A 25,700-nucleotide genomic window follows, 5' to 3' on the forward strand; every position below is an offset into this window, starting at 1 on the left:
GGCATAATGGCAATGAGTCGTTTTTACTTATATTTATATATCCAGTACAATTTATGACACACAGGCTTGGTTTATTACATATATTGAATGAGTGAATATGTAAAGGATATGTAGCAATTAATTTTACTTTTTATTTATAAATAGTATGTAATTCCTTTGAGCGTCTATCAATATTTGGTGAGCCTAATTTATATATATATATACATATATATATATAGAGAGAGAGAGAGAGAAAGAGATATATTTAAAGTATTTATCAATAGTATTCTTGTTTTTCTCTGATATTGTTTTCTAATATTCAAATTAACCTTATTGCTTTCAATCATTTAAAATTAGATTCTAATTAGCCTATTCTAGATTCTAAAATAGGTTAATTCTCATGTTTCTGTTTGCAAGCATTCAAGAACTGTTACCTAGTTGAAAATCTATTTTAATGTCAGTGTTTTAACACAGTACCTATTTTTTTACTGAGCGTATATTTTAAATGTAAGGATAAATCTGCTATTACTGTTAAATTTTGGTATAAATATTATTGGATATATTTTGAATTGTAATTTCCATCTAGCATGTTGTGTTATGCTGTTTTTCTTAATTAACACATCTTTTAAATTTCAGCTAACTATCTTGTGGGCACCTTATTTTGAAAAATCTATTTAAAAAGCAAATTTGACATAGCTTATATTCTCTGACAATTCACATATGATAGAACTATGGTAAAAATCTTGTTCATAGTGATTTTCTGTCATTCTTAATAAAGTATAATTGGATAAATCTAATGACATTTTTGAAGGTTAATTATATCTTGAACTCTATAGACAACAGCAGTCTGTACATTTATTATTGTCATTTCCTTCTATATATATATATTATTTATATATTTATATATATATATATATTTAAGTGATGTGTATATTTTAATTCGAATGGGGAGAATTATAATTTAATTATAAATTACTAAAACAGAATTTTTTACATTACTTAAATAATTTTTTCCTTGGTGACCATGCTTCTTCTGAAGTATTGACTTTGAATTGTAAAATGGATTCATTTAAATATCCCAAGAGTGAAGGACTTTTAACATGAAAATATTTTGGAAACATTAAAAGTAATTTAAATGACAAGACATAGTTGAAAAAATCCTAACTTGTCAATTATACATTTTTGGTAATTTTGAGGATTAAAAAAATTCCTAAGCAGAGTAGACAGCACCTTTTCACACTTTTAACAAATGACAGCCTTCATTAATTTGAATACAGATGACATGCATCTTATGTTTAAATTTAAAAACTGACTATAACATCTTTGCTTTTAAAGTGATACATATGAGATTTAGTGTTGGTAATCTGTGCAAAACTTCTAAAGTAGTGAATGAAGATGAAATATTATTTTTTACTTGCCAGAACTTAATATTTAAACAACTCTGATTACCAGCTTTTTTAAGTTCCTGCCATACCATTTAGACCCTAAGACACAAATGTACTACTTATACCAGTAAATACTGATGAATATGTACTCAATACAAAGAACTATGCTTCATATGATGAAAATCAAATGAACAGTTTCCATTCTCCAGAATGTTTATATGAGTTGGGAGTAGATGAGAATTCATACACATAGAATTTTGGCAAAATATTTTCTATCTACCATAAAAGAGACGCTAAACAAATGGCTCAAAGTTCTAAAGGATGTGTAAGGAAACAATATGTAATCATGGATTTAGCACAAGCATCATAGAAAAAAAACATAGCACTTAAAATGAGACTTGAAGCATGGACAGAATAAGAATTATTAAAAATAGTTTCTGTGCCTCCAGAGGACTGCTAAGATAATCTTATGAAACATGTTAACATAGGATGCATTTTTTTCTCCTGTTTCTTGTCCAACTTGAGTGGGCTTGCATAGTATTTTCAAATATTTAGGTGACGTGTCATGTGAAAAAGCTTTGCTCCAGAAGCTTCCTTTATTTTGAATGAACTATATCAAGTTGGAATTTAGAGAAATTTTACTGCTTACCTAAATAATTTTTGTTGAATATTGTCATGATTAAAATGTAAAAAGTAAATTTTACTTTTTTGGACTATTATTTATTTTCTGTTTCCCAAATATATCATAGCTTCAGGGTATAGAGAATATTTTTTTTTTATTTTCTCACTACAGTACAAATATTCCCTGCCACAGTGCTTAACAGAAAGAGTGTCCTCAAAAAAAAAATAATACTAATACACACAGAGTCTTCCAAATATGTTCAGATTAAATCCAAGTTTATCATGAACTACAAGTTTTTTTACCTCCTCCTCCAATTTACATTTCTTGTCTTTTGACCTGGAATGCTTTTCCTGCAATATTCAGAGGCAGATAAAGGAGTTTCTCAAGTGCTGGAAATTGCAAGTAGGTTAGTATGAATGGAGATAGTGAGTGTAGAAGGAGGTCACATTTAAAGGTTTTCTTAAATATTGTGTGGAAACTTGTAGGTTATGCTAGCATTTTGTAGGAAAATTAACTGGAGTTTCCAAAAGGAGGACATGATCAAATGCTGTGGAGAAGTATGACAACAAGTAGGCTACATTCTTAATAAAAGCAGTGGCAGTGGAGTGGAGTGTGTCAACATGTGACTTAAAATGAGGAGGTGGATATGCATGTATGGAAAAATAATTTAAGAAATTGTGTTCTGCATGGAAACCAAACTGTTTGGTAACTTTTCCCATGGTGAGAAATGGGGTCATGCGAGATTGATAGTTTTGTTGTTGTTATGTGTTTTGTTTTGCTTCACTTTGTTTCCATTGATGAGTTCTGGAAATTGTATCAGGCTCCTGTTAATGACTACAGGAAGGAGGGAAAGGGGGAGAGAGAGAGACAGAGACAGAGAGAGAGGGATTGATTGAGAGTGCCCCGAGTATGTAAAAGGGATGGTAGACACTTGGAAGATTACTCTCAGAGAGTTACAGTTCCTAATTCAAATAAAGATATTTTTATTTGATAAGAGCAAAGACATTTCCATTTTAACAGGAAGAAAGGTGCATATAGGTTTGGAGATTTGGTGGTAGGAAAATAAGAAAGTTCCTCTCTGATGACTTCTATTTCCTCAGCGTGCACACACAAATATAACATGAGACTCACAAAGGAACAAAGCTTGTAAGAACTTAGAAGAAAGAGGAAAAGCTACAAAATAATCCTTTCAATAGTGGGAACTGAAGTTAACTAAGAAAATAATACTAAGATTGTGTAGCAACATTGCATGTCTCACTTGGATTTAGGGTCATGATTTGAAAGCAATGGATAATTACAGTTTTGTGATATTTTTCTTGGACAACATTAAACACTACAGTTTTCCTCTCTATACCTCTATTTGGATTTCTTTAGCCACCTCAAATTAAATAATGCTTTAAACATAATCACTATCTTCCCCCAATACATTTCAGATCTAGTGTTCTCTGAGAAAATGGTACCAGTGTTGTCAGTGCAGTTTAAGCCAAGCACCTTAGAGCTGTTCTTAAGATTTATCACTCATGCATCTGATCAATTAAATGTATCATGAAATCTTGCTGATTTTACCTCATATTCATCTCCTGAATTTGCCTACTCTTATCTATCACCATTGGATCCACTCTTGTCCATTTTCGGACCAATGCAACAGAAACAATAAGGCCAAATACCTCCAACCATGTTCCTTTCCAATCCATTGCATGTACTACAGTGAAATGATCTCTTAAACACTACTTTGATCTTATTATTTCCATGCTTAAAACATTGTAATGACCTGTTTTTACCTGTTAAATAAAAGTCCCAAATAATAGAAAACATAGGGTGTTTCTGACCTGGTATCTCTTCCCTAACTTCATCTCTGCCTCTTTATCCTACTATCTCCCTGATAAATATTTTAGTGTTTTTCATATCCCTATTGTTCCTCCTCCTCTTTTGGTCCTTTGAAAAGACTTTACCCTCTAAGGCACTGCAGTACTCCTCCTCAAATTGGATAATTTTCCTAATCTTTTACATCTCATCCGAGACTCTGCTTCCTGAGGGAAGTCTTCTTTGACATCCCAGTCTAAATTAAGTGTCCATATTCACTCCCAAGCTCTTTCTCTTTCCTAGAATAATCATATTTATAATTATTCCTACAGCACCTTTAAGACTCATAAAGGCAGGGCCATGTCTATCTTTTTTACCTTCATAACCCAGTAGCAAGGAAATTTTCTGGCCCACCACCTGCTGAAAGCATTTTGTTCAACTACTGAACAGAAAGATGCATTTATCTACTTTTTACTTACATTTATATTGTATCCTATTTCCAAAGTTCCCATGGAGGGTTGAAAAATAGTGTAATATGTGATATCATATAAAGTTTTTAAATTAAAATACACTCATTAAAAAGAAATGACTTTTGTTTCATGAGTGATAAATGAGTTCCAAATATGCAGAATATGTAGATCGACAGTTCATGTCTTTGAGAACAAATCATGTTTGAAGTGAGAATGGTTTTACTAAAAAGGATAAAAGAAGAAAAATTGGGTAACTTAGCTAAGAATGGTACTGGTTGCTACAGCAATCCTATTATAAGAAAAATAATATTTTAAATCTACTCCTAATCATTTAACTACAAGAATGTCCCTAATATTATCAAAAAGCTCTTATTATCTTTCAGATACCTTCACATTCACTCTGAATTTATAAGAGCATTAAGGCTTTACTATAGCTATAATTAGATCTACTGAAAAAGTACCTTCTCATTTTTGTCAATTCCTGATTATTCATGGGGATGGCAGAAAACCTTAGCATGGATTACTAAAACCCGAGATCATTTATAGCACATGAAAATTGGCCCCAATTCATTATGTGTATCAAAAAATTCCTTTGAAATACAAGTTTACTTTTAAACTTAGCAAATGTTCATTGATACTTGAATAAATGCTCTTAAGTATATATAGTGAGTTTTCAAAATATGAAAAAAACATAGATGGTTGATTAGCTTTATGTTAACTAAGGTCTAAAAAGTAATCAAACCATCAGTTTGATGGTCTTCACTTTGTCCATAATGGGCAATTGGAATATTGAAGTTTGGCTTTATTACCCATTGAGAAGAAAGAAAGATACAAGAGTCTAGGGAATCTACAGAATAAAGCGACTTACTTTGTTAGTATTTACTTACCTGACCACCAACTTAAGAAAAATATCAGAGAACATTTTCTTCATGTGATTCTAAGTAGTTCAGTTACATTTTTCGTTCCATGTCATTTACTCATGTGTGCATTACATAACAATACGTGAACACCTTCTGTGGTCAAACACTGCGATAAGTATTGTGAATGGAAAATTGAATAAGGCACAATTTTTCCCCTTTGTAGAGCGTTATAAGTTTTATAGTATAAACATGACTGATATTAGAATAGATGCATGTTGAATCAGTAAGAATCTCAACGAAAAGTTCTAAAATGAAGTAAAATGTAAAACAAATGCCTAAAATCTGACTCCTCCTGGAATCAATATAATAATAATAATAATAATTATATTGTGAATTAATAATAATGTGAATGATATACCAGCTCAATTATGCATTCTCTCCATTCTAACAGAATTTTGTGAAGGTTTTAGCACCTACTAATTGGTTTATTTATTAATCAACAACAAAATTTTAAGTAACTACTGTGTACCATGCCATTCTCTGAGCATAGTGGGAATTTTGTATTTCTTCAACATAAGTTGTATTAATAATAGCATAAATGAAAATTATACTCAAAGCACTTCTTCAGTTTTAAATACATATGTGTATTTGCCTTTATAATTTCTTATAAACTCCTGTAGCATAAAAATCATTAAAAATATATCTATTCCAACATGTTTAATTTAAATACTTAAAATAAATATTTAATTATCTGAATGAATAGCCTGTTATTTATGATTCAGAAACTGATGAAAAAATTTTTGAAATTAATGAAAAGATGGTGTTATATGTAATCTGTGTATACTAGTCAAAATAATGACATTATTCACAAAACAAACACTGCATCTGTTCCAGGGAAAAGCTTAGTCTCTTATTTCTTTTGACAGTGTGCAGACCTGGGTTCTTCAAAGCCTCACCTCACAACCAGAGCTGCAGCAAATGTCCACCTCACAGTTATACCCATGAGGAAGCTTCAACCTCTTGTGTCTGTGAAAAGGATTATTTCAGGAGGGAGTCTGATCCACCCACAATGGCATGCACAAGTAAGGAAACCCATGGACATTTGGTGATGTTAACTTTCACCAGTTTGAAGAAAGAGCATGATGGAGCCTGTTACATTCTATTACCATTTCCCCTAAAACAGGCATAATGTTTAATCATCCAATATAGTATTTCACCAGATTTCAACCTTCTTGAGTAAGCATTGAGAAATTTGAGTCTTTTTTATCACTTACTGTGAGAAGCATCCATTTTCCCTCATTTCAAATTCAACATCTGAGCCAGAAATATGGAATTTTTCCTTTTATTTTATGATTTATCTTAGTGTTCATGATAGCCAAACATGACTTTGACAAATCCATTTCCCTGTTTCTGGTAAACCTTTTTAATTTTTCTTCCTCTTCTTCTTCTTCCAAGGCAGCTTTCTGATCACAAAAAAAATGCAGTACATGGTACTTCTACCTTCTCATTCTAACCTGCCCCACTAAGCTGCAAAGTCCAATGAGAAGGTCATTTATAAAAGAAGACAGGAAACACCACACAAACATGGAGAACTGGGGGTTGGCAAATCATATTTAAGAGTCAAATATAAAATCAGTTTTCAACTAGGATTTTCAAGTAGCTGGTGTGTTTATTAACAGTGAGTGTCCTTAACTGTTATTAATTATATGATCAGGTAATCTTATAATGAGTAGATGAATATTAAACATTTAATTCCAAGAGTTGCAGTGGGTACATCCACATCTATCAATGTTTTGGTGTTTTTGTTTTTCTAGTGTTCCACATATTTCTGGGAAGGAAACAAATGTATGTGTTAGTTTGCTTCATGGCAATACTTCTTTAGTTTTTCTACCATAGTCTCTATAGCAGGTCAAACAAAAACAGAAAACTGAAGGGAAGAACAGTGAATCCCATCTCCCCATAACATTCAGTTTCCATGACATCCCATGTTTTGCTATTTTAGATCCCAGTAAGTTGTAGGTGCTTTCAAAGATGAAGACACATTTTTTTGAAATTTAGTATTCATGGGTATCATATATAAAGACATACAATTTCTTTACTTAAATAATCACAAACTGAAATTTTATCTGAATTTCAGTGTCAATTTCATCGTGTCAGTGAAACATATTTTCATAATTTCTCAAATCATTGATATTAATTAACTCTATTGCTTAAGATCACTCTTTATCACATTCTGATCATTTTATGGGTTAGATGATTACTAATTATTAACAATCCTCTTGAAATAAGTAAATGACATTATTATATACATTTTTTGAGAGGATACATTTGAATTGAGGAGATATAAACAATGATTGAATGTGATGCATCTTGGTTTCAGTGGAAATTGCTTCAATTATTCAGAGCAAAAGAAAGCCCAAATAGTGGGGGGGAGTGTTGGCTAGACTGTAGTTTGGTAAATTAGGGAGAGAAAACCATATCTTGACTTATTTAAATTTTATTAATTTTGTAAATATTATTTCTTTAAGTAGTCCATGCATGACCTTTATCTTTCTCAGCACAAATGTGAGCCTCCCTTTCTGTAAATTTACTAGGTTTGGGAATGGTGGAGAACCCTGCTCTGGTGGCAAGGACTGCTTAGCTTTCTTTTAGGACCTGAGGCTTTATATTTTCTCTGTCTCCAGGTGTGTGACTTTCTAATACTGTGTCTCAAAAGAACACTAATTTGTATGCATTTCTCAAAAAAGACTATTGGGAGTCCTGTAGAAGATCTTTCTAATATATAATCTGTGAGTGTGTGTGTTCTGTTCTTAGTTGCATTCATAATAACACAAATTCTTCGTATGATGATACCCTTGAACAGATGAGATGGCTTGACTGATGTCTCTTTGGCTCTTTACCATTAAATTTATGGTTTCAACTACTTTTAATGTTTTTTCTGGTACTCTGGGCAAAAAAATGTTATAAACCTGTAGGAAAAGAAAATCAAACAAAATTCAGATTCTAATGAATCTGTTCAAATTGAGGGTTCTTCTCACAGCTCTACTTTGGTTCATGCATCACATCTATTAGCAGGACAGTGAAATTTCATTACATTATTTTTAGGTGCATGTAAGTCTCAGTCTCCACTGGTTACCTCTACTTTAGGGCTTCCCTTGAATATGAGTTTTATTTTGACTTTGAGAGGCATATGTGCCCCCACCCACAAGCTGAGGGGCTGTTAGTAGCAGAGTCAAGAAAAAGAGTCAGACTCTGATGCAGTTTTTACAGATTTAGAGGAAAGGTGGTAACTGAGGGGTGTATTTCAGTTGGTAGAAAAAAACCCTCAGAAGTTTGATATCTTTGTGAAGTAGACAAATTTCAAGTATATTTTACCTTTTTCTCACAAGTAGACCTGTAACATTTTGATCTCAAATTACATTTTCTCCATAACCTTCCACTATTAAATAAATAAGGTAGAGGGAATAGAAAAAAAAACACACACTTGTATTTCCATCTTAAGTATTTGTTTCATCTTAAAAGTGACTGTTTTATATAGAAGTGTGTGAGGTTGTATGGAAAAATTCACAGGGTTCCAACACAATAGCTAAAGTGGAGATTGTTTGTCAAAACTGGCAGCTTTTATGGGGTTATGGGGTTATGGGGTTCTTTAATTTTAAGTGACATTTTATAAATAGTAGGTAGCTTTCTTATTACTTTTAAATTTAGTCCTCAGTAGTCATAGCTTAATAAATGTTAGGTAGAAATTAACATTAATTTATATATTTAGAACAGACAGCACATATTAAGATAACTAAGCTATGTCATCCTAAGTAGCTTAATTTATGCTTAGGAACCATTCAGCTACCATCACAGTCCATTTTATTCCCTGTTGGGAAATCTTTACTACGTCTGAAACAAATATAAATGTATTTTCTCTTTGAGAACATCTGATCATATAATATTAACAGCTGACTGAAGTTGTAACTCTGAGTATCTAAAAATCTACTATAGAGTCAGACATTATGCAATGAATTCTTTTAAAGACTTTATTTTTTAGAGCAGTTTCAGGTTCACAACAAAACTGAGAGGAAGGTGTAGAGATTTCCCATGTATCCCCTGTCCGCACACATTCATAGCTTGTCTCATTATCAACGTCCCCCACCAAAGTAATACATTTGTTACAATTGATATGTAAACAAGTTTAATTCTCTTTAGTCTGCTAACTATTATTTCAGAAATAAAGTAATATACACATGAATATTATTCGTTATTTATATATAAATTTATTCTGCTGATCTTTCAAGGTCAGAACATGTTCATTCTTCCTCTTATTGTGTTTTTGATAGTTATTTTTAAAATTTTAGGTTTCCAATTAAGTAAAATTCACAATTTTGCAGAGCCACAATATTAAAACAATATCAAAGTAAGCAAACTTTTATTACAGATTTCAATGTTGATCAACTACTTAAATTCTAGTTCTTTCTTGGCATATGAGGGAGGTTCCAAATTCTGTTGGTGGTTTATCAGTAGCTATGCAATTTATTTTGAGATAAACTAAGGCTACTTTTTCTACTTTTCGGTGGAATTTGTAGTCAAGAGCCACACTAATAAATCCTATTTCTACCTGTGCTCATTGCTTAGTAAATCCTTCATGTTTACTTCCTAGGTTTCAGGGATGAGTATCATTGAGGAAGTAATCTGTTCAATCCCCAAGGAGAATTTTTCCTTGGACTTGCCAAAGAACTTGCCAGTATTTGAATACATAATTTTATCTAACATTTTTTTGCATACATATTTTTACTCCATAATTCTTTACATATACACTAAGCAAAACATCTTTATTTGAATTTGCAACTTTGCCAAAATAAGTCATTTCTATAGTATACCAACCCCACTATTGTTTCTACAAAGGTATAACAAGATTTTTCAAAGATTATTACAAATTGATGACTCTTGCATTCTCCCTGATTAACAGATTGATTGCAAATCCATTTTTTTTCTTCAGACCAGAGATTTGTGTAGTAAACAATGCCTAATTTTATCATCTCAAAATTTGTTTTTTTTCACTTTACTTTGCAAACCAGGACCCCCCTCAGCTCCTCGGAATGCCATCTCAAATGTTAATGAAACTAGTGTCTTTCTGGAATGGATTCCTCCTGCTGACACTGGTGGAAGGAAAGATGTGTCATATTATATTGCATGCAAGAAGTGCAACTCACATGCAGGTGTGTGTGACGAGTGTGGCGGTCATGTCAGGTACCTCCCCCAGCAAATCGGCCTGAAAAACACCTCTGTCATGATGGTGGATCTGCTTGCTCACACAAACTATACCTTTGAGATTGAGGCAGTGAATGGAGTGTCCGACTTGAGCCCAGGAGCCCGGCAGTATGTGTCTGTAAATGTAACCACAAATCAAGCAGGTAAGTGTGATGTCTAACCAAATCATGTACCTTAGGCCGAGCACTGTCAGTCATCTCCACAGCTCAGGGCTAAGTTGCCTGAGACATGAGAGATGACTTCCCATTATCCAGAGGGTTAGGACTTAAAGTAAAATACATCTTGAAATGTTTTATCTTAGCTTTAAGCAAATAAAAGCTAAGGCTTTCTTAGCAGACACATCCATGGACAGAAAAAAAAAAAGATAGGCTTTAATTGAATTTTTTCATTAAAAAATACATTTCTGGCTCAAATCCATTTGTAGCAAAATTTTTTATCTCATAATTTCACACAGTGCAATAATTACAGCTCAGATCTACATTTTTGTTGTTTTGTTTACTTCAGGTGTTTTTGTTTAATTCATTAATTTAGCAGGTAATCTGGCAGGTTTGTTTGTTTGTTTGGCACCACATCTGAATTTTCTTTGCAGATTAAAATAGGGTTTTCTTATTATTTCTCTTATTATTATAATAAAAATGCATGAGATTTTTTTTTTGATAAATCCACTTATCAAAATTAAAATAACTATGAACCATTGTACAACCACCATACATGTGAAGATACATCTATATGCCATATGAAGATCTTGGAAATATTAGGAAGTAATTATTAAGGAGTAGAGAAAATAGTTCTGCTTGAACTACTAATTCCCCTAAATTTTCCCCTCAAATACTTAATTTTAAGTAAACAATATAGAAGAATTATTTTCTGTTAAAATAAAAACCAAAGATAAACTATGGCTGAATTAATAACTCATAATGTGGCAAGAGTCATTCAAAGCATATGAGTAACTTATAACTTGTTTTTGTCAACAACAAGTACATGGGCGGGAAGAGGCATTAAATGTAACTTTCCTCCTATTTTTTGGCCAAAACCCTCAGTCCAAGGGCATAAGCTTGTTACCTCATAATTACCTCGGGTGGGCTTTTGTGGGTGAGGACATCTTTGCCGGTAGAGCTCACAATGCAATAGGATGTGTTTGACTGAATCAAATCAGACTTAATTCACATAATGTTAGTATAAGTTTGTAGGTGGTAGAATGATCTGGTTGACAAGAGAATGCTGTTGGTAATCAAGTTTTGGTCAAAATAATTTGAATTATTGGATGTGTCAGGTAAATGAAGTGGTTATCTCTTGAGAAAAAGAAAACACATGCCGTTGAGTTCATAGTTATTTTTGACTGAAAAAAACTGAAGAAAATATTCAAAAGTGGCCCAGATAATATACAGGTATTTGCGTAATTCACTAAGAATCATTCTAAGCACTCTAGATGTTCTCATCCACGTTGAATACATGCCAATAGCATTTTTTTATTCCTTGAGAAAAAACATGGTACACGTTTACACCACTGTCCTCAGTGAATCCTTTATATTTTCTCCATTTACTCCCTAACCTAAGGTTGAACTAATAAAAGTGCTAAAAAGAGCTAGACAAAAATAGTGAAAATTAGGTTTTCCTTCAGTATAGACTCAGCTTCTGGCAATACTAGTGTATGTTGATTTTCCATCGCAGCGTCTAGATTCCACAAGTGCTCTGTGAATGTGAACTGCCTTCCCACATCAGAAAAATACTAGCATTAAACATTTGATTTCAGTCTTCATATGCAATGTCTTTCAAGCTTACTTGGTTCTATGTGTGAATCTTCCATTAATATATTGAAAGCATATTGAACAATCATTAAGAGTTGTATCCATTTGGGAGGACATTTTCTAAGCTTGCATAACTTTCTTTGAAAGATATATCTCTGATGAACTAGATGTAAGAAATGATCGTTTATTTTTTAAATGATGTTATTAATAAATATTTGCTCTAGTTGTCTTTGAGTTGCTGGCCTGTTAGGACTGCAAAGTGTGTTTTTCTGTTTTTTCAACTATAAATACCTTAAATATCAAGAAAGAATAATTTTTATCCAGCTGTTCAAGGCATGGTTATCATGTAAAACAAACATTTGTATTCAGAGTAGAAATTTTTGGTTGCTGCTTCTTTTCCCCAAGTTCTCAGAGTACACATAGTGTAAAATAACTACAAAACTACCCCCAAAAAAATCAAAATAAGAAGGGAGATTTTCACAGCATCTGACTTTTCAGACCAACTAAGTCTCAATTTCCACAAAAATTATTAACTTCAAGTAGCTCCTAAAAGCTCTTAGATTCAATGCCACTATGCTGCACATTTATCAAGTACCATCATTATAGAAAGTGGACTGTAGTAATTGGTTTTAATGTCTGAATTTTTCTTCAGCATTAAATTGAAGAAAGTTATCTGTACCATATGCTGTTTTTATATAAAACTTCTTTCAGCAGATTCCAACATTAGATTTACTCTCCTCTAAGGAGTGTTTTTTGAGAAATGCATTTGTTTCTTAATTGATTTGTCTCAACTTTATAATTTTTTTGTCATTTTCTGATTGATTTATATTTGTGACAAGAATGTGATATATGAACTGTCCAGATTCAAAATTATATTCAACAAGTACAAGAAGAAAAAAAAATAGTAATTTTTTCAAGATGAGAATCTTGCATTAAGCTAGAAACTGAAACTGATTAGGTAACCCTGGCTCAGTCTATAAAAGGAAATAATGATTTCATGCTGAAGATAGTGATTAAATGATTAATTTATGAATGTTTATACAGCATTTAAGACATTTTTCCAGCTATTAAATCATTATGGAGTCTAGCGTCTTGCTTTTGTGAGTTGCCTGAATTCAAATGATACTTTTTTGCATGTAATTTAATAGTCAAGTCAAAAGATAAAGTTTTAAGAAAAGCTAAATACTATAATTAGTTGGAATTTATAGGCCTTGTAAAATGCAGCATAAGTAGTTAGGTTGACAAGGAAAGAATTACAGAGTTATTGTGGGGATTATCATGGTCAAGAAATATAAACACATATGAAGGGGGAAATAGAGGGAAAAAGTAATTTACAAATGGACTTGAGGACACAGGGTGGAGGGAGGGGGAAGCTGGGGCAAAGTGAGAGTAGCTTCGAAATATATATACACTACCAAATGTAAAATAGATAGCTAGTGGGAAGCAGCAGTATAGCACAGGGAGATCAGCTCGATGCTTTGCGACGACCTAGAGGGGTAGGTTAGGGATGGTGGGAGGGAGGTTTAAGAAGGAGGGGATATGTATGCATATGGCTGATTCACTTTGTTGTACAAGAGAAACTAACACAGTATTGTGAAGCAATTATACTGCAATAAAGATGTATTTAAAAAGACAAAAAAAGGGCTTCCCTGGTGGCGCAGTGGTTGGGAGTCCACCTGCCGATGCAGGGGACACGGGTTCGTACCCCGGTCAGGGAAGATCCCACATGCCGCGGAGCGGCTGGGCCCGTGAGCCGTGGCCGCAAAGTCTGCGTGTCCGGAGCCTGTACTCCGCAGGGGGAGAGGCCACAACAGTGAGAGGCCTGCATGCCGCAAAAAAAAAAAAAAAAAAAAGACAAAAAGGTAAAAGAACAGTGTGAGAAGGGGAAAGTGATAGGAAAATATTGCGTTGGCCAAAAGATTCATTCGGGTTTTTCCATAACATCTCACGAAAATGTGAATATGTTAATCACATAAAGAATTCTAATAGTCGAATAGCAAAGTGGATAAAATAATGGATATACAAGCCGTGCTTTATTAAACTCAGACTTAGAAAAGGAATAAAATTCATTGAGCTCCTCCAGTTTTCTAGTGATTTTGTCTTTCTATGCAATGCATTGTTTTAAAAAATTGACGTACATTTGGTAATTTTTCTTTATAGAAAAAAGCATTTAGATTATTTACATGACAATGCTTCTGTTGTTCTCTCCTGTTGTTCTTCTGTTTTATTATTTTAGGGCATCTAAAAGTATATATCTGCTAGATAGATGCATAGATGGAGGGTGATATATCAACTGTATGAAAATTTAAAATCCCATTGAAAGCAGTTACTTTATATGTTTCATTATCTGCTCACAAAGAATGTGCATTTATGATGCTCTTCTATAAACATATTTTTAAAAATTTTACTTTAAAATAATTTTTCACTAGGCATACTTTATCAAGAATTAAATCATAAAGCTCTTTTAATATATGCAAATGTATATTTTATCCCTAGAAAGAATAAGCTCATTCTAACTGAAAAACCAAAAGTAATAACACTTTAATTTGCAAAGGTACAGAATCTTAATTCTGAGCTGAAATAGACCAAATTTTAATTGTTTTCAAATAGTCTTAGACTCTTGGACTTTTTCCTCAGAGCACTTGATTAACATGATATGAGTTGCTAAGTGCAACAAACACTTTGGAGGGAATGTCCCAACCTGTTCCAGACTATCAGAAATATCACTAGAAACGCGATTACTGTATTTTGAAGGGTTTTATTTCTTGGTTCTTCCAAATGTGTCTGGGGGACATGATAATCTCATTTCATCAGGTACTTTCAATTTGATGCCATTCATGTAGTTGTTCAACATGATGTCTCACAGGATGTGGAGATGATCAGGGTTCCTGAGACTAAATTATTCTGTAGAGTTGGAAATTTAAGAGAATGCTGAATTGAGATGGTAAGAGTACATAATTGTTCCTGAGAAGAGGGCAACAAATAATTTCTGTTGGTCTCTATTGATTGAGATGTCAAAAAAAATGTTCATTGTCACTTGCTAGATTATTACTATAATCATTCTGAGGGTCTTTGCTGATTTTCTTCAGTGGAGAGAACTTATTGGCTGTATTTGTAATCACCACTTGATTAAATGTATTGTTGTTTGCCAAGATTAGTTTGTCTTCTATACAGATTAAACAGGTAATTTAAATCGGCATGTTGGTAATCCCCACTCTTTATTCTTTTATTTTTTTATGGTGACACTAATTGCTGCATTCCCCCATGGATCCACTAAAGGTGTGTGTCTACTCTTTTGGCAGGAGGGAGATGCTTTAGTTTGGTCATTACTACAGTTTTACAGCTTTTACTGCATAAGCCTCAGAGACAAAGAGATATTTCTTCCAGTTGAAGAGAAAATCTTCCAAATATACACCAGTAACCTGTTGAAATAATCAAAGAATTGAATGTGCCAGTTGTAATATGCGCTCAGGACAAAATCTCATTCATCACATTACCATCATAGCCTCCGCTCAGATCAGGGTTTCTTAGTGGTATTCTGGATTCACTTGGATTAGTGTTAGCTCAGAGGCAGTTTTCCATAATTTGTGAAATCTATATTCTATACCCTAGTTTGTAAATCTAAATTTAGATCCAGAAATCTACATTTTATAATCTGGGCGGCAACACCCCCCATCCCACTTATCTAGAAATGGCCAGAGATTCCTTTCAGATAAACTGAAAAGGAAAATGTGTAATATTAACGTATGTTACTATTGCACAGTCCTTCTTAAAGACAGTCAGGGCTTCCCTGGTGGCGCAGTGGTTGAGAGTCCGCCTGCCGATGCAGGGGACACGGGTTTTTGCCCCGGTCCGGGAAGATCCCACATGCCACGGAGCGGCTGGGCCCGTGAGCCATGGCTGCTGAGCCTGCGCGTGCGGAGCATGTGCTTCGCAACGGGAGAGGCCACAACAGTGAGAGGCCTGCGTACCGCAAAAAAAAAAAAAAAAAAAAAAAAAAAAAGACAGTCAACTTTCTCTTCTTATTTAGGGGTTATAAGGTAAGTAAACGAAATCAGTCTAGGAATTCGTGAGAGACTATGACTAACTAGGTCACTAAATTTTGATTTGTATTTCTCAGACCTTCATATCATTAGTGGTACAGATCAAATGGCCAATTATTTCAGTCGCTAAATGCCATCGTACTAGACATTTTCCATTCACATCTGCTGCCTATTATGAAACCTGTTCCCACTTTCCTTCTAGTGGTAAAGTGCTACTACTTGGCCTCTGCCATACCTGAACCCTAAAGAAATCAAGAAATCATTTCACTGCATCTTCAACCTCTGTGTTCTCAAGTATAGAGAACAGAAATTTTAGAGATTTTATTTTTAAAGGTGGCACTGTCCTCATCAATTTATTTCTTATCATTATGGTAATGAAATTGTTTTCTGGGTCCTTTCTGAAGATGTAATTAGTGGATAGTTTCATAGGTCTTGGAAAATAAATCCACTCTAACATTCCTATTTCAGTAGGTCATTTAATCCCTTCTTCTACATTAAAACAAGGAATTCCCAGTACCTGAACTTTATTTAAAAACTTAGCTCACCTTTCAGTCCAGATTTTGGACAACTAATTAAAGAAGCATTTAGCACTTGTGATAGTTATGTGGAGAACGACATTGATCCAGAATCTCTAATCATGCATTTATATCAGCTTGAATGAAATTGTTTCTTGCTTCTCTGTAAGGAACACATAGAATCCATTTTCACACATATTCCCTATGCTTTTGCAGATTTAAGTTACAGAATCTTGTGAGACTCATATTCAAGGAGCTTCTTCTCTCCAGTATTCACCAGGTAGTTGGCTCCCAAGAGGATATTGGGATCTTGAGTTCAGATGGAGTAATAAGTTTGAGCAGGAAGACAAGTACTTCCTTCTATCAGTTAGTGATCTTAGATAAGGTATTGAAGACATGAAGGAATAGCTTCTTCAGTCAGGTGTGGGACAGCTTAATGGTAGCAGGAGAGACTCAGTAAGATTTAGAAGTTGAGAATATTTTGAATCATCTGTATTCTCCTACATATCCACATTCCAATGCTCAGGGTTTCACTCTTTTTTTCCGGTCAGTGGCCTCATTTTCTCATAAGACAAGGCAATAAAGTTAATCATTTTAGCAGTTCAGGAATTCTGTGGGATAATACTTGGTTTTTAATGTGCAGTTCTGTCATCCTTTTCACTGTTAAGAGGACGTGAGATACGGCATGGAGACTCTCTGATCATCTCAATATGACTTGAGCGGATAATTTAGACTTTGAGAAGTTAATTTTGTTTCTTTAAATTCTGCAGTGCAGTTAGACACAGGCTATCCTTCCTATATTTCTTATATTTCTCATGCTTTTATGGTACTAAAACAGATGGAATTTGGTCACCAAAAATATTATCCTCAAGAATCACTTTATTTGAGGTGACCAGAGGTGATAAGACATATGCCCCGTGTTGTTAGATTACCATCCTTTAAAAATACATAGGTTCTGGCTACAATGAAATTCAACCAGTCAAACCACTGGTCCAAATCCCCATTCCTTTAAAAGACTGTTGCCTACCAACACTTCTCTTTGGGGAACATTTTTTGGTTTTAATGTCTATTTTCTTAGTTGCAAACAAAATTTCCTCTGGTTTAAACAGAAAAGCCCTTTAATAAAAGGTATTAAGTGGCTTATACAATCATTGAGAAAAATAGATTCAAAGATTAGAGGCAAGTTTCAGGAGAAATGGCCAATACTCTACCAGAGATCTGGCCTGATGAAACGAAACATTGCCACTGCAGCTGTCAAGCAATAAATGGCAGGCACTTTATTGCAGTTGCTGCTGCCATTAGTAGCATTGCTATTTTGGAATCTCAAATTGAAGCTACTGAAAAATCTTCAGATTTGCCACCATATTCAAACTATGATATCCAATGAATTTGTTCGAATTTGAAAGAAAATTTCTACATATAATTGTTAAGCAAGTTATCTCCATTATTTTGGAAAAATATGTTTTTTCAAGTAATTAAGGTTTGTTCATCCTATCTTTCTCTTTTTCTTCCTCCCTTCCCCCCTTCCTTCCTTCTTTCTTTCCTTTCTTCCTTCTTTCTTTCCTTTGTTCTTTCTTTCCTTCATTCTGTATTTTCTTTGTATTTCAGATGATGTGAGTTGAGTTAATAATATGCCTTAACTTATGGCACATTACCGTCTTTGAGCTATGCAAGGTACTCACCTGGTTTATATATTTTCTTATGTACTGTTTTTATCCCAAATCCATTTTCCTAAACAGCAGCCTTTTCATGGATTAATTGTTTATTTCTATTCATAAGTATTCTTATTAAAAGTTTATTTAGCATTGGATGCATGTGTTTTTAATTTCATGTAATCGTATGTTAAATATCTCATTCTGACTACTAAGTTTTTCACCACAATCAAAATATTTTATAGATCCACTTATATTGCTTTTGGCCATCTAATGTGCTGCTTATAACTGTCTTACGTCCGCTGCACTTTACACACTAATTCACCCAGGGACAGAGACCCAGATCCTTTGACTACCCAATCTGTGGGTATTCTTTATTCAATTTAAAGCCCTAATATAGTGACTTTCATTCAGTATACCCAAATTTTATTTTATAAAAAGGAAAAAAACTCAATAAAACTAGTAAATCACATTTTCAGTTCTTTTCCAATTTCCCTACACAGTGTACCTAATATAATTTGTCTTCAAAATAAAATACACAAAGTAGAAACTGTGCGTGTGTGTGTGTGCATTTAATCTGTTACACGGAGCAGCAAATTAGTTTGTTGGTTAAAGATCTAGACTGTGGAGCCAGACTTTCTGTTTTCCATACTGTCTCTGCCACTTACTAGCTATGTGACATGGTAAGTTACTGAAACCTTCCAGAATCTCAGTTTATCCACTTGTAAAATGGAAAAAAGAAATAGTATCTATAACATTGGATGGTTGTGAGAATTAAATGAATTAATAACTATAAAACAGAGTAATGCTTAGCACATAATAAGGTATTGATAAATGTTACTATAGTAGTATTTAAGAAACTTTTCAGTAGTATTCCAAATAGTGTGAGTTCATAGAAGAAACTATGAGATAAATAGCTTTTAGACTTTATGAATATTATATAGACAAACTCATTGGTGAAGTAAAATAAAAAGAAAGAAATTCAAAAGTGAAAAATAATGTATAGAATCAGTGATGCTACAGGTAACAAAAGCAACTGCTTCAAGTTTGGAGGAGTAAACTGAGATTTGATTTTCCAGTGGTGACTATCTTCAATGATTTCTTAAAACACTGAGTTTTATATTGGCATTGAAGTTTTTCAATTCAATAAAATATCCACAGCAATAACATAAACAAGAGAATAACAACATCAAAGTAAGAGCAAAAAGGGGGAAATACTTTGTGTATAGAAAATAGTCATAATTTTCATTTTCATCAAAATGTATTTGGAAAAATACAAATTTTGTTAACTACATCATTTTTGTTTGTGGACAAATATTACTTTGTCATTTATTGAAGTTTCTAAGGAAAAATATCTAGAGATAAATGTTTTGTTTAATTACATATCATGAATATCTGTACAGTGGCCTCATACTACCAACAAAAATCTTTTAATTTTGCCAATTGAAGCTGCTTATCCACATCAAAACTTGGCTTAAGTGAGGCACAAGTTCTGAGCTTTTCCTATGCCTATTTGTTGTTTTGGAAACATAGTTCAAAAATGAGACACTAATTTGATGAATTTCTCCATAATTCATCTCTAGTGTATTTAATAAAGATTAGCAGATGGGGTGGAATATTTTTAGAAATCCTCAAAATACTTGTCTGGTTCACTGACAAGAATCTTTCTAGAGACTTTTCTGGTTTCTAAAAGAGACTTCAGGGACTTCTGTTCCTTCTTTTTTTTCTTTCTACCTACTGTGGTACCAGTAACAGAGACTATGATGGCTAGCATGTTTCAGCACTTAGTGTGTGCACATTACTATGAGAAGAACTTTATTTGCATTTTCTTATTTGATTCTAGCAATATCTTCATGACATAATATTATTATTATTCCCATTTTTAGGATGAAGAAACTGAAGTTTAAAGATCTGAAGTGATTTGCCCAAGGTCACAAATCTAGTAAGTGAGGGAATAGGAATCCAAACCATGAAATTCTTACTCTAGAGCTACTGTGCTCTGAATCTCTAGTAAATATTGCTGTTTCCTCTGCCTGAAGCATATTTCTTACATCATTGTCCTAGATAGCTCAGTCTTCAGATCTGGCTAAATCGCTGCTTCCATAAGAAAGTTTGCTCTGCTCTCCAGTTTGGGCTTGCCTCTCTAAGGTAACCTGGAGCACAGGCAGTATAACTATTTGCTTTCTTATCTATTTTTCTGGAATCTACCCCTGGGGATCACACTAATGACTGGAATTTGTGCTTCCTAAAATATTACCTAAAATAATTAGTTCAATTGTTTCTCTATTATTTGAATTAATGTTATAATTTCAGTTACTGGTGTGATGTGTAACGTGTTTCTAAAATTTTTGGAATTCTTCAAATAATTACGTGCTAAGGCTTTGTTCTCTTATTTCTGTTGAGTGCCTCTCCCCACCCCCTCTCTTTTAAATTCAGGATCCAGACACAGAGCCCTAATTGTAATTCATAGGTTTAGGTTTTCTGGAACTCTGAAATAAGACGTTATTATTTAAGGTCTACTGCTTAGCTGACCTTCCTACTTTCTTAATATATGTTTCTTTAGACACTCTAATCTTGACAAAAGGATTTACTGAAATTGACTGACCTCATTCCAGAGAGGAATTTTGTATAATGATTACTGTGCTGTTTAAGAACAATGCATAGTGTTTTCAATCTATAGTGTGTTTATGAGTTACTTACTCATGAACTGCACACCCTGCATTTATGGTTCATTATATCCAAGGGAGGGTCCGAGAATCTGCATATTTTAACACCCACACACAGTCAGTGATTCTGCGGCAGGGTGTGTTTAGCCCACATTTTGAGAAAAATTACACTTGCGGGAGGTTATGATATTTGTTTCCTGTCCCTCCTCTCTAGGGAAATGGTGATAACGCTTAATCAGGTTTGCTTGATGTTGCTTTTCTCAAAATCTCTTTACAAAATACCTGCTGATTTCTGTTTTTACGCCAGCAATGATTTTGTTAATACTATTTTCTTTCTTTCTAATGTGGGTACTCTATTCTGCCTACTTCTCACTTGGAAGCTAGTTTTAAACTCTGCTCTTTTGTGTAATTCTGGTTGCAAACTCACTCCCTATTTAACAGAAACATGGTCAAGAATCCATTTCAAGTGTGAACCATCATGTGGTTCAGTTCAGAATCAGAACAACTCACTCAGCATTTGAACTGTTCAATCAGTCATCTCATTGGCATGTACGCTGTGAACTTATTTGCGTAAAGATGCCTATTGTAAATTGATATGCATAGAATATCAAGTTGTTTAAAACCTCACTCTGAAGTACTGTTGCTCTCTAGTCCTTGAGAACAAAGTTCTGAAAGCATTCCCTGTGACCTGGCATCATGTAAAGCTTCTTAGTGTGCTCTTTAGATGTAGCATAATACAGATGCAAAATCATGTTTAAATCAAGCATATCCATGAGTTCTCTATTAGCTTCTAAATGAAGTTTACTTAGGATACTGAAACGTTTTTTGTACAGCATGTCGAAATGATTTGTTCATGTGATTTTCCTGAAATTGACTGCCATTCATTCAAACATCAAGTATTTATTCAGCACCTCCTGCATTCATCATATGCTACTGAGCATTCTGAAAGATACAAAAGCAGTTGAAGTACTCTATCTTACTCCAACCTTAGAACTTTTTATTTTCCTGCTGAAGAATTAAAGAATTGAAGAATAAAGTCTAATAAAATAAAACAGTTAGAAGAGAACTAATGACAGTTTGAGTATTAAGCTCAGCAGCAATAGCATCAAATTCATTATCTTTGGATGATGATATGGATTGACTTGTTGACTTCACATTGTTTTTCTCTGTATTTTGCTTCCTTTATCACACATACATGTCTGTAGAGGCATTTATTCAAATCCACTTAGGATATACAGTTGCATTTATTAAAAATAGATGATACACCATTTTGTAACTGCCCTTACATCTATTTCAATAGTCATGCCTTGTTTGGTGAATATCAATACCAGAGTAATCAATCTTTGCTGATAATGACCTATCATTGAATGATATATTAACACAAAATGAAGTGACAAAAAATATCTTGAGATTATTTGACTATTGGGATAATTTTAATTTATTCTGTTATATCTAGTTTTATTAATATTTGACAGTCCATTTAATACATTATTGGAATTCAGTCAGAGCAAATTACCTATTTGTAGCTTGGCACACAAACACCAATATCTTTTGTGTCAAAACAAGCATCTAGCTTGAAGAATGTGTTTGAAGATGTGAAATGTTTTCCATTAAACAAAATATGCTTGCAGTGCTGGCTTTTTGATCTCACTTTTTACAAATTTTCTTCCATTAGTAAGAAAAGAGAGCCTAGATGATTGAATCTTCAAGCCTAAAAGGCCTGAGGATATGACCTGTATCGCAAACCGATGCTTAAACTACAACTCGAGCAATGATTTCCCTTAGGCTTGTGGTAGAGAACCAAATACAAATATAGTATTATTCCAAACAATGCAGTTTCTCTGCTTTAATTACATCTATGTATTTAAAGTATATGAATTTAGAGGGTGTCTATCTATTTTTTAAACAATCTTTATTTTTCCCTAATAAAACAGTAAATGACATTTGAAGATGAAAACTTTCATTATCCTATAAATTACTAACCTTTCAAGTTATAATTTCTGTCATCAACAGTCTACTCATGTTAATAAGACTTTACTTGTTATTACTTATACTTAATTAATCCTTTATAAACTATAGATATAGAAAGAAATAGTTCTATTTCAGAAAAAAAAACTTTGTATAGAGTAAATTAATAGTGCTTTTAAGTTATTATTGGTAGTAATGGGAAAGGTGGTAGCAGTTTAGTGGTTTACCGTATTCTCCCCTTATCTGCAGGGGATACATTCCAAGACCCCCAGTGGATGCCTGAAACTTTGGATAGTACGGAACCCTATACATCAGCGGTCCCCTACCTTTTTGGCACCAGGGACCGGTTTTGTGGAAGACAGTTTTTCCATGGATGGGGGAGGAGGGGTGTGAGTGGTAATGTGAGCAATGGTTCAGGCAGTAATGTGAGTGATGGGGAGTGGCAGATGAAGCTTCCCTGGCTCGCCTGCCACTCACCTCCTGCTGTGTGGCTCAGTTCCTAACACGTTGCAGACCAGTAGAGGTCCGTGGACCGGGGGTTGGTGACCTGTGCTATACACATATACTATGTTTTTTCCTATATATTCATATATACATAAGTTAGGCATAGCAAGAGATTAACAACAATAACTAATAATAAAATAGAACAATTGTAAAAATATACTGTAATAAAAGTTATGTCAATGTGGTCTCTTTCTCTCTCTCAAAATATCTCTTTGTACTGTACTCACCTTTTTTCTTCTTGTGATGATGTGAGTTGATAAGATGCCTATCTGATGACATAAAATGAATGACCTTGGCATTGTGACATAATGCTAGGCTGCTATTGACATTCTGATGATTTGTCAGAAGGAAGATCATCTGCTTCAGGTGGTCCTGGATCATTGAGCCATGAAGAAGTGGATTTTTGGATGCCAGGGACAGAGGATGTTGATGGTTGGGGATCCTAGGTGGGATGGAGCGGGTCAATGTGAGATTTTATCACATTACTCAGAACAGTAGGCAATTTAAAACTTATGAATTGTTTATTTCTGGGATTTTCCATTTAATATTTTTGGACTGATGTTGACTGGGGGTATCTGAAACCGTGAAAAGTGAAACTATGGATAAGGCTGGGGGTAGGGACTACACTATTTTTTGTTTGTTTGTTTGTTTCGGTCCATTTTACACATTTAAAATTTATGTATGAGGATAAAAGGACTAAAAGATTAAATGAATCATTTTAAACATTTTCCAGTAAGATGCTAATATTGGTACTCTCAGAGGGAGCTAAACATTTAGTTTTTCACAGGACTTAAGTCTATTTTTCCAGGGACTTGGACTGGAAATATTAGTGGCTTGCTTCCTGAAACTATGAAATCACACACTTACATAATTGGTAAAGGATCACAATGTCAGGTAGTCTGACTTTTTTCTCTACTTTCTAAAACACTACACTTATTTCTAGTCCTACCGTTACATTAACCTTACAGAAAAAAAATCTAACACTGTATGTCACTGTGCTGCTTTTGATGGAGATAGTATTCACGAACTTGGTTATTACAAGTCAGCAGAGAAAATAAATGTTCTACTATTAAGTGTTTAGAAAATCCCTCGAAGGCTTCTGCAGTTACTTCCATGTGAGATGAGGTTCTTCAGCTCAAAAGTATGAACTTTTAAAAGGACTAGCTATACTGTCTTGAAAAACAACTATTGATTATTTTGTTAGAAAGTCACATCAGTGGTGCAAATAGACTCTGGTTTAACAACAATGTACCCTCCCTTAATTTTCTTATTTGTTTTTGTCTTATTAATATGAATAGTTTTTTTAATATTTAATCAGAATCTATTTTAAATTCTTAATTAAATGCTCCTTAAACTTATTTTAAAGAAGCTGATAATAATAATGATGATTATAGCAAAAACATGTATCACTATATGCCAAGTTCTAGTTTTATAGAGATATGTTAACTAAATTTCTTAGCAAAATATCTAAAATAATTTTGGTGAAATTGGAAAAAGAGACAGAGTTTGCCTTTTATCCCTGAATCTGGTCTTCTTTCCCAAATAACTATTAAATAGCCCTTGCATTCCTCACCTTCATCTAACCCTGGCCTTTTGTTTTGAGAAATTCAAGGTATTTCAGATTTCATCTAATCCAGCCATGACTTTGGTGTTTTAATTATCATATACAAGAATTATTTTTTCTTACATAATATTTTCTAAAATATGAACAACCAAAGGTATCACCCATTATCTTATTTATTCCTCACACCATCTCGTTGAAGTATGTAAGTTGTATCCCTATTTTACACAGTATTACTTATTTTAATAGATTACAGATTTAAATTCATAGTTGTATGACTTTACAGCAGCCAAAATGCTGCAAATAAGATAAATTCAACTAGAATGTACTTAAGCAATGCAGGGAACATATTTTATCATTGAAAAGCACCAGTTTCAGAAACAGTTTGATCACGGATCTGACTTCATTTCTGTGAGATTTTTAGAGCTTACCCGTTTCTGGGTCTGTTTTGATGGAATTCTTTCAAGGTAGCAAAATGACTAGAGCGATTTCAGACCTCATACATTTATAGCACATGATACCATAAGGAAAGAAAACTTCTCTTCCTCAATTTATCAAATAACAGTCTTAGACTTCAAGCACAAGGATTCCAAACCCTCCTTTAAAATATATCTTCTTTTGCATTTTGCAGTTTATTTTGTAAATTATTTTATTTTCCCCATCAA

General features: G+C 33.5%; 1 protein-coding gene across 4 annotated transcripts in view; it reads left to right on the plus strand.

The window, feature by feature from the left end:
• EPHA5 (EPH receptor A5) overlaps positions 1–25,700 on the plus strand; it is a 309,970-nt gene that overhangs the window by 135,086 nt on the left and 149,184 nt on the right. The window contains exons 4-7 of one of the 4 annotated variants that reach the window (XR_014015040.1): positions 6,046–6,201; positions 10,186–10,521; positions 20,223–20,278; positions 23,220–23,324. The exons of 1 other annotated variant lie outside the window; for it this stretch is intronic. Coding sequence is in view for 1 of the 3 variants with exons in the window: in XM_081224004.1 (XP_081080130.1) it covers positions 6,046–6,201; positions 10,186–10,521 (492 nt within the window). In the remaining 2 variants the exon portion in view is untranslated. Of the gene's footprint in view, positions 1–6,045; positions 6,202–10,185; positions 10,522–20,222; positions 20,279–23,219; positions 23,325–25,700 lie in introns of those variants that run through there. 2 more of the 4 variants (XR_014015039.1, XM_081224004.1) reach the window with 2 other exon arrangements.

Source organism: Mesoplodon bidens (assembly GCF_964165515.1).
Source record: "Mesoplodon bidens genome assembly, chromosome: 1".
NCBI lineage: Eukaryota > Metazoa > Chordata > Mammalia > Artiodactyla > Ziphiidae > Mesoplodon > Mesoplodon bidens.